Source organism: Elephantulus edwardii, unplaced genomic scaffold, assembly GCF_000299155.1.
Source record: "Elephantulus edwardii isolate Elephantulus edwardi_28Jun2011 unplaced genomic scaffold, EleEdw1.0 scaffold00008, whole genome shotgun sequence".
Lineage (NCBI taxonomy): Eukaryota > Metazoa > Chordata > Mammalia > Macroscelidea > Macroscelididae > Elephantulus > Elephantulus edwardii.
Genome location: NW_006399758.1, coordinates 146,107 through 156,555, shown reverse-complemented (window position 1 = coordinate 156,555; position 10,449 = coordinate 146,107). Strand labels below are relative to the sequence as shown.

General features: G+C 37.8%; 1 protein-coding gene and 1 pseudogene across 2 annotated transcripts in view; both read right to left on the bottom strand.

Annotated features, from left to right (window-relative positions):
* Positions 1–258, bottom strand: part of LOC102872743 — a 10,510-nt pseudogene extending 10,252 nt beyond the window's left edge.
* LOC102847508 (DNA-dependent protein kinase catalytic subunit-like) overlaps positions 1–10,449 on the bottom strand; it is a 309,905-nt gene that overhangs the window by 208,560 nt on the left and 90,896 nt on the right. For both annotated transcript variants that reach the window (XM_006880417.1, XM_006880418.1), the window contains exon 28: positions 378–604. In XM_006880417.1, coding sequence (XP_006880479.1) covers positions 378–604 — 227 coding nt within the window. The remainder of the gene's footprint in view (positions 1–377; positions 605–10,449) is intronic.

The following is a 10,449-nucleotide window of genomic DNA, read 5'->3' as shown; positions in this document are numbered from 1 at the left end:
GTATAGCTGACCCTCCTTCAGGTTTTCAGAGACTGAAAATTACATAGGAGAAGGTATATCATTCTCTCTCAGATCAGCTGGTAGATTCAAACTCACCTTTGGGGTGACAGCACAACTCCTTACTCACTAGGCCACCAGAGCTCCCTATGCATGCACACACCCACTTAACACTCACTCCTCCCTGTAGTCACTAAACTTGAGCACAGCACTAATTGCTTTAATTCTTTTTAATTCTCGGAACACAGCACAACAAACCATACACAATTATGTACTGATGCTGATACAAGAATAAATGAAAGTACAGCGTCAAACACACAGTGCCTTTCAAAACCGTTCTTTTCTCACCCTCTCCCTCCTCCCAGCTGTGTGCTTCTCACCTGAATTCCCTGTAGATGTTATTAAAAGCAAGTGCAGCTCCCAGCCTTTTGAAAGCACTTGGGTGCAGTGCAAAGTGGTACAGTCGCTTAAAAAGGGACTTGGTGTTTAGTGGACTTTTTTCCTGTTGTTGTGGTGTTGTCTGTTTAATGGACCATTTTAGGAATTCTCTTATACAGCGGCCACAAAAATCTCGTAAAGTACTGTCCTCAGGATCAACAATTCCATCCTGAAACAAAGAGGCTTTTTACTGAATTAATATTTACAACCAGAAAAATAACAATTCTGTATACTTGGTTGCCTATGAGCATAACTATAGAGTATACTGCAAAATGAAATTTATAGTACTATTCAAGACGAAAAACCTCAATCTGATTACTTAGAATCTAGGTTCTAAATAATAATTGTATTTAGGCAAAATGAAGACACTTTCTTTTATTTAAGCCAGGAAATGGAATGGATGAAAAAAGAAAGAAATAATTTAGTTGTAGCAACAAAGCAGTCTAGCCTTTCCCAGAAAGAAATACAATGGTTCTAGCTTTTTGTTACTGCTAGTGTATTTCATAAATATTTTCAAGACTTTCCACATTGAGGTATGCCACTTTCCATTCGCCAGCAACAAAGAACAACACGCTGATGGGGGTAAGCATGATGGACACACACCACTCCGGGAGAGGATCAGAGAGTCGATTCAGCTCAGTTTTATTGGAGGCTGCAGTGCACTTATACACAAAAAAGTAAACAGGAAGACAGGATAGGGGGGGTTTGCAGACATGGGATGTGTGGACTGGATAGGAGAACCTCAGCCTTCTGTGGACTACTCCCAGCTCAACAGATGCAGCAGCCATCTTTCCAGGTGGCGAGCTTTCTCAAGCCAGTACAGCCAAATACAGGAGAGCTTTCTCTACCCCGTATTAAAGGCCATTGAGAGGCTTGCACTTATCTGGAGCTCAGGAGATCTGTTCTGGCCAGAGGCCCTTTCTTCCTCCCCAAAATTCCCCAACAGAGGTGGAAGAGAACAAGATTTGTATAGGGTCAAGGAAACTGTACTGCTACACAAAGGAAAATCATATGGAGATGCTATTCTGTAAAAATTACTTCCTATACAGGCAATTAGCTGGCCAACTGACTGGAAAAGATTGATATTTGCTCCCATTCCAAAGAAAGGTGACCTAACAGAGTGTGGAAATTATCAAACAATACTATCAATATCACATGCAAGCAAGATTCTGCTGAAAATGATCCAAAAACGTTTGGAATAATATGTCAACAGAGAACTGCCAGATGTGCAGGCTGGATTTAGAAGAGATTGTGGTACTAGGGATATTATAGCTAATGTTAGATGGATCTTGGCAGAAAGCAGAGAATACCAGAAGAATGTCTATCTGTGCTTCACTGACTATGCAGAGGCTTTTGACTGTGTTTATCACAACAAGCTGTGGCTGACTCTGAGAAGAATGAGAATACCAGAACATTTGATTATGCTAATGCAAAACCTATACTTGGACCAAGAGGCAGTCGTCAGAACAGAGCAAGGAGACACTACATGGTTCAAAATCAAGAAGGGGGACTGTCAGGGATGTATTCTGTCTCCATACCTTTTCAATCTGTATGCAGAACAGATCATCTGAGATGCTGGGCTGTACGAGGAGGAATGTGGCATCAGGATTAGTGGAAGAGTCATCAACACCCTGTGTTATGCAGATGACACAACCCTGCTTGCTGAAACTGAGGAGGACCTAAAGCACTTGCTGCAGAAGGTCAAGGACTGCAGCCTTCAATATGGACTGAAGCTCAACATCAAGAAAACAAAGATTCTCACCACTGGGCCAATTGGCAGCATCAGTATGGATGGAGAAGAGACTGAGATAGTTAACAATTTTAGTTTACTTGGTTCCACAGTCAACACTCTTGGTTTCAACAGCCAGGAAATCAAGAGACAAATTGCATTGGGAAAGTCAGCTGTGAGGGACCTCTCAAGAGTACTGAAGAGCAATGATGTCAGGCTGGAGACTAAGGTGCACCTGATCCAGGCTATAGTCTTCTCTATGCATCGGAGAGTTGGACAGTGAATAGGGATGATAGAAAGAGAATTGATGTCTTTGAGCTGTGATGCTGGAGAAGAGTGTTGACTATACCATGGAATGCTAAGGGAACAAACAGGTTTGTCCTGGAAAGGGTGAAGCCGGAGTGCTCTTTGGAGTCAAGGATTCTGACGCTTTGTCTGACATACTTTGGGCATGTTCCAAGGAGGGACTAGTCTTGGAGAGGGATATCATGTTTGGGAGAGTGGAGTGACGGCGCAGGAGAGGAAGACCCTCAATGAGATGGATTGAATCTGTGAGTGGAGTGGTGGGAATGAGTGTGTTTGAGACGGCGAGGTTGGCACAGGATAGAATGGCATTTAGGGCTCTTGTACCTAGGGTCGCTATGAGTCCTAAGCGACTCGATGGCACATAACAATAACAACAACAATAATGACAAAGTTCCTGAAGAAAAGAGATGTGAGAATTTGAATGACTCCATTAGACAATTTTCCCACTCCTGTCCATCTGTTTCTCTCCCATCTCAGATCATCAAAGAAAAGTTTAACTTTGAAAAAGAACCTGAAGAGTGGAATATGGGATTTCTACTTAAATCCCCAGTTATTTGCTAAATGCAAAATCTTTCTTGATGACATCTATTAAAATTCAAGAAGGGAACAACTCTATGAAGATGCAAATAAGCAATGCTGACTGTTTCTCAGAGAGCAGGTGTAAATATTACATGTGGCGACATTTAGGAATCAGTAGTAAATTCCTAACAAGGAAATCCACAGGTGCTCTCATGAAACACAGTAAGGACACACTTCCTCCTCGGTGTTTTCTTTCTCCAACTTCCTCATTTTACTTTCTCCTCATCTTGTTAGATTTCTTTCTGAAACAATTAAGCTACCTTCAAGGAAAAAAAAGGGGAAAGAAATATCTAAGATAAAGTTCAGAATAAAAACATTAGAATAAATCCATTTGAATGCAAATAATTTGCAAACTTAATTTTACTCAATGTACTTAGTACAAATGAGATTTCTGTGTAAGTTCTGTGGGGCCTTAAACACCAGATGTAATTATGTCACTATCCTAATAAGTAATATCAGTACCCTGCACTGACAAAAAAGTGGTTCTCCCACAAAGGTGGCTCTGAGAGTGAAGACAGAACTATTGGTAACTACACCAGAGGTGGGCATAGGTCCAGGAAGAAGGAACACCCACGGACTACACTCCGCCCTCTGCCCAGGCTCACATCTCTAAATGCTCACATATGCTTTATCTTTTATTTGCAGGCCCTTTCTAGATTTGGTTTCCTCTGGATCATCTCAAAATGGATAGAGTGATACACAGGTTTAAAGTAGAATCAAATATAAAAATACAGAACTAAAGAGCATGTGTTTGGATGTTGCTATGTATTTGTTATATATTTATTTGCTATTAAACTTGTTATATATTTAATTTATAATACTGAACTCATAATTAATATATAACAAAACAAGCTCACAGGCTCAATTTAGAAAATAAAACTGTGAACTGTAAGATATTAGCAACTCAATTCCAGAGGTGCGTGGTTCAAATCCACCAGATGCTCTGCTGGAGAAGGAGGGACAATCTCCAGTACCAGTCAGATCTAATCTGACAGTACAAACACAAAATAATAAAGTAAATTTTAAAAAAGATATTAGCAACTGATGCAGAAATGCATGTGATAAAATCCAACACTCCTTCTTAATAAAGACATTCAGAAAATTGGAATAGAAGGGAATTTCACAAACACAGTGAAAAGTAGATATGAAAAGCAAAAGCAAATAGAATTCTCAATGGAGACAGACTAAAACCATTCTCCTGTGAACAGGGACCAGATAAGGATGTCAACTATCACCACTTTCGTTCAATATTGTACTGGAAGTGCTTGCTAAGGCAATACAACAAAAGAAGAAAATAAAAGGCATCCAGATCAGCAAAGTGATGGTTAAACTATCGCTATATGCAGATGATATGATAATGAACACAGAAAACCCCAAGGGCTCAAAAACAACACACACACACAAAAACCTCCAACCAACCACAAACTTGTTAGAGCAAGCAGACCAATTTAGTTGAGTGGCAGGATATAAGATCAATATCCAAATATTGGGATTCCTCTACAACAACAAAGGAAACACAGAGAAGGAATACAAGAAAGCAATACCATTTACAATGGCCAACCAAAAATTGAGATACTTGGGAGCGAATCTAACTAGAGATACAAAAAAACTATATAAAGAAAACAACAAAATATTTCTGCAAGACACAATAAAAGACCTAAAGAAATGAAAAATGTGCCCTATTCATGAATGGGAAGACTCAATATTGTGAAAATATCAATTCTATCAAAAGCATTCTATATATTCAATGAAATCCCAATACAGATAACAAATTAATTTTTCTAGAAGATTGAAAGAGAAACTGTCAAGTTTATTTGGAGAGGAAAGAGACCCTGAATAAGGAAAGCATTTCTGAAAACAAAAGGTGAGTGGCAAAGTTTAATAGGACAGTAAGTAATAAATGTTGAAAAGAATGTCGCAAGATAGGAACTCTTATACACTGTTGGTGGGATTGTACAATGGTACAACCACCCTGAAAAGCAGTTTGACGCTTCCTCAGAAGGTGAAGACAGTTTCCATATGACCCAGCTATGCCACTACTTGAAATATACCCCAAGAGAATGAGAACTGAGGCACAAATGGTTGAGACTTGTACAACAATGTTCATAGCAGCATTATTCACCATCGTTAAGAATGTGGAAACAGCTCAAATATCCAACCACAACCCAATGGATTGAGAAACTGCGGTACATTCACATGATGGAACACTACACAGCATGCAGAAGCAATGATTTTGTAAATCACTACTTAACTGGGGACCATTATGCTGAGTGAACTAACTCAGTCCCATAAAGACAAATACCGTATAAGACCATTATTTTAGAATAAGTATAAGGATCCACGGGGGGAGGGTGGAAGCAGAGGGTTGAGGATCCGGGGGGAGGTATCAGTAATCATATGTTTGCACAATTTGATGGAGGGAGGGTTTGAAGAAAATGGAAAAGATCCAGTGTGAAAAACAATGTATACTATCTTTGTAAATAAATCACTACAAAACAAAACAAAAAAAACAAAAAAACAACTGTAAGGTAGAATGATATTTAAAGGTATCAAATATAAATTCATTCACAAAATTAAAAAAAAATGATAAATACAAATAGCACTAGAGTTTATCTTAACTCAGTAAAATGAAATTACAACATATCAAAATCTCTGGGTTAAGACAAAGGCAGTCCTCAGAGGTCAGTTCATAGGAATAAGTACACACATTAAAAAGAAAAAAGGAGTAAAACAAACTACTCAACAGCACCAACAAGTAGAAAAAGAACAAGCTGCTAATCTTACAGTGTATAGAAGAAAGGAAACTATAAAGACAAGGACTAAAATAAATGAAATAGAGAAAAAAATTGAAGCAATCAACAATACCAGGGGCTGGTTCTTCTAAAAAGTCAACAGAATAGGCAAATCACTGCTAAACTTAACAAAAGAAAAGATTACAAGCCCTCCAATAAGACATGAAAGAGACAATATCCTAACAGAACCAGCTGAAATGAAAATGTTGATAATGGAGTACTTTAATATTATAAGTTACACACCGAAAAATTAGAAAACTTAGAAGAAATGGGCAAACTCCTAGAAAGCAACACCTTACCCAAACTGAACAGACTGAGGTAGAATACTTGAACAGAACCATCACCATCACGAAAGAAGAAATTGAGCAGATCATTTAAAAACTCTCAACAACAACAACAAAAGCCTTGGTCCAGATGGCTTTGTCAATGAATTCTACCAAACATTCAAAGATGAACTGTCACAATCCTATGTACATTCCTTCAAAATACAGAAATAGGAGGAAGACTGTCAGTCATTCGATGACATAACAATATACCTGATAACACAATCAAATAAAGACATCACCAAAAAAGAGCACTGTAGATCAGTACGTCTCATGAACATAGATCTCAAAATCTTTAACAAACCTTAACCTATCAAATCCAAAGTATATTAAAAAAAATTCTTCATAATCAAGTGAGATTCCTAACAAGCAAGCAAGGATGGTTCAACAAAAGAAAAACAATACAATTCATCACATTAATAAAGCAAAGGACAAGAACCACATAATCCTGATTCAAGTGAAGCAGAAAGGACCTTTGACAAACCCAACACTTATTCCTGACTAAAACACTCAACAAACTAGGAAGAGAGGGAAATTTTCTCCATATAGTGAAAAGTAAATATGCATAACCAAAAGTCAATGTCATTCTCAATGCAGAGAGAGACTAAACCCTGCAAACAGGGACCAGGCAAGGTTGCCACCATCATTACTTCTATTCCCTATTGTATTGGAAGTTCTAGCTAAGGCAAATAGAAAAGAGAAGAAAACAAGAAACATTCAAATTGGCTAAAAGGAGGTAAAACCCTCACTATATACAGGTGATAAAACAATGTACACAGAAAACCTCAAATACTTTAAAAAAGGGGTTAGACCTATTAGACAAGTTCAGCAGAGTGGTAAGATGTAAGATCAACAAACAAAAATCAGTTGGCTTTCTCAACATCAACAAAGAAAACAATGAAAAGGAAACAAGAGAAGCACTATTATTTAGAATAGCAAACCACAAGACGAAATACTAAAAATTAAGTTAACTGGAGTAGATTAGCAAATATGGCAACTGAGACTGAGCCCTCAAATATGGAAACACAAAGGAGGAGGAATAGTTGTAAGCAGACATTAGTGATTTGAATGTGGAATATGAGAAGCAAGAATGCAGGAAAATTTGACACTGTCTATAAAAAAATGGACCGCGTAAATATCGACATATTAGGTATTAGAGCAATGAGATGGACTGGCATGGGACATTTTGAATCAGACAGCCATATAACCTACTGTGTTAGAGATGAAAAGATGAGGAAAATGGAGTTGCTTTCATAGTTTTTAAAAAAGTAATTTCTAAATACATCTTAAAATACAATGTTAATGAAGAAATAAACCACACAAAAAACCAACTTGACCTCATAGATATTTATAGGCTAATGCACACCAAAAAAGCACAGTATACCTTCTTCTCCAGTCTGCATGGAACATTCTCTAGAATAGATCACATTCTAGGTCACAAGGCAAGCATCAATAAATTAAAAAACATTGAAATAATACAAACCATCTTTTCAGAACATAATGCTACAAAATTAGAAATTAATAATAGGACAATAAAGTAGAAAAAAACCCATACATTTGGAAGCTGACCAACACCTTGCTTGAACATGACTGGGTACTAGGAGAAATAAAAAATGAAATTAAAAAGTTTCTTGAAACAAATGACAATGAAAACACCACTTGTCAAAACCTCTGGGAAACAGCCAAAGCAGTAGAGGTCAATTTATAGTAATAAGCAAACACACCAAAAGGTGGGAAAAATGAAAATTGACTCACTAACCCAATATCTCCAACAAATTGAAAAAGAACAGCAAGAAACCCCGACACCCTCTAAAAAATGTAAATTATAAAAACAAGAGCAGAAATAAATGAAATAGAAAACAGAAAAACAATTTAAAAGACCAGAGAATGGCCAAAATTATTGGGGCAGCTATTGCTGCCAGTTTAGGGCCTGTGTCAAAAAAAGGAAGTCTTACTCATAAACAATGCCACCCAAAGGTAATAAAGGAGGTCAGAATTGCTTCCACTGTGGAAAGCTGGGCCACTTCAGTAGACAGTGTCAGAGACCAGAGCCACAGATAGACAAGGGAATAGAGAGGAAGCTCCACTCATTTGCTTTAAGTATGGATCTGAAGGACACTTGGCCATAGGCGGCCCACATCAGGTCCTCGTGGCTGACAGGACTGACAGGCCCCAGCTCCCAGCTGGAAACAAAGGAGGAAGCTTCAACGATTCAGATCCTCCCAGAAGAGCCGTGGGTGAGCATTAACATTACTGTCAAGTATATTAATTTTCACTGGGACACAGGAGCCTATTATTTGGTCCTAACAGCCTGCTGAGGTCCCAACTCTTCTCACTATTTCTTAGTTATTGGAATTGATGGGAAACGTCATAAGCAGTTCCTTACTTCACCTCTGCCTTGCATGCAGACTTCCGAGCTGTAAAACAACCCAGTGGTAGATGGAATTTGCTCCAGGACTTCAGAACAATAAATGATATAGCTGAGGCCTCAACATCTTGTGGTTCCTAACCTTTATATTGTAATAGACAAAGTGCTAGTCAATAAGCCTTTTATTTTAAGAACTACCTTTCCTCTGTAACTTGATTTGTGCCACTATTAGAACCTCTACTTGGAATATTATTGCTTTTAATGTTTGACTCATGTACTTTTAACTTGTTAGTTAAATTTGTGGCTGCAACAGTTCCATGATACATCTTCAAGGATATGAACATGTATGGCTAAGCACAACTGATAACAGTCCATCTAAATTCCAAAATCAATCTCCACAATAGTCTACGTGTTTCCTATTGCCAAAGGGGCCCTTTAGAGTAGTGAGAAATCTTCACACTGAAACCTACAGCGTCCCTTTTCAGCAGGAAGTAGCTAAGAGAATATGCTGTCCCCTTTTCCTTATGAATCAGGGTGAAATCTTTCTCAGTGAGGAGTGATAGGGAATAGCAAAGGACACACTGACAAAGGAGATTAATCAGAACTGGTTTTGACAAGCACTGTGGCTACGGGTCACTTAAAACAGATTTTCAAGGGAAAAAAAAGAGAAACGAACTGGGGGGGTGGGTAGAGAAAACAGTGCAACAATGAATGAATGGAAATCCAAAATCTCTGTAAATGTTGATTAAAATTAATAAAATAAAATTTAAAAATGTAATGTTATAAGTGATAGGATAATATCCAGATGCTTACAAGGAAGTCCAATAAATACCACTGTTATTTAAATATATGTATTAACAACCAGAGTGAATGAAGAGGAAATAGAAGACTCCTACTGATTTTTGTAGTCAGAAATTGATCAAACATGCAATCAAGATGCAATAATAGTAATGGGTGACTGGAATGCAAAAGTTGGGAACAGAGAAGGATCAGTACTTGGGAAACATGGACTTGGTGACAGAAATGAGGCTGGAAATAGAATGATAAAATTCTGTACAACCAGTGAGTTATTCACAGCAAATACCTTTTATAAGAAATATAATCATAAACTATACACATGGATTTTACCTGATGCTAAGCTCAGGAATCAGACTGATTACATCTGTGGAAAGAATCGCTAGAGAATCTCAATATTAGCTGTGAAAACTAGGCCAGGTGCTGACTGTGGAACAGACAACCAACTATACTTATGCAAGTTCCAGATGAGGCTAAGGAAAATTAAATCAAATCCACAGGAACCAAAATATGACCTTGAGTCTAATCAACCTGAGTTTAAAAACTATCTCAGGAATAGGTTTGAGGCTTTTAACACTAATGAACAAAGACCAGATGAGCTGTGGGAGGATATCAAGAGCATTATCCAGGAAAAATTCAAAAGGTCATTACAAAGACAGAGGAGGAAGAAAAGACCAAGACGGATGTCAGAGGAGAGCCTGAATATTGCACAAGAAAGACGAGAAATCAAAGCCAAGGGAATAAATAAAAAAGTTAAAGAGCTGAACAGAAGATTTCAAAGGGCAGCATGCGAAGACAAAGCAAAGTATTAAAATGAAATGAGCAAAGAGCTGGAGTCAGAAAATTAAAAGGGCCAAACTTGCTAGGCATTTCTTAACCTGAAGGACTTGGAGAACAAAGCCATGTGTTGCAATACTTAAGGATGCTATGGGAAAAATATGAAATGATCCAGAAAGCATTAAAAGATGGAATAAATATACAATCACTGTACCAAAAAGAATTGGGTGACACAGAAGAATTTCATAAAACAAGAGGTGATCAAGTCTTTGGTGATGAAGGAGGAACTTCAAGGCGCTCAGAAAGAAGCTGCAAAAAAACAAGGCCCCAGGAATTGATAGTATA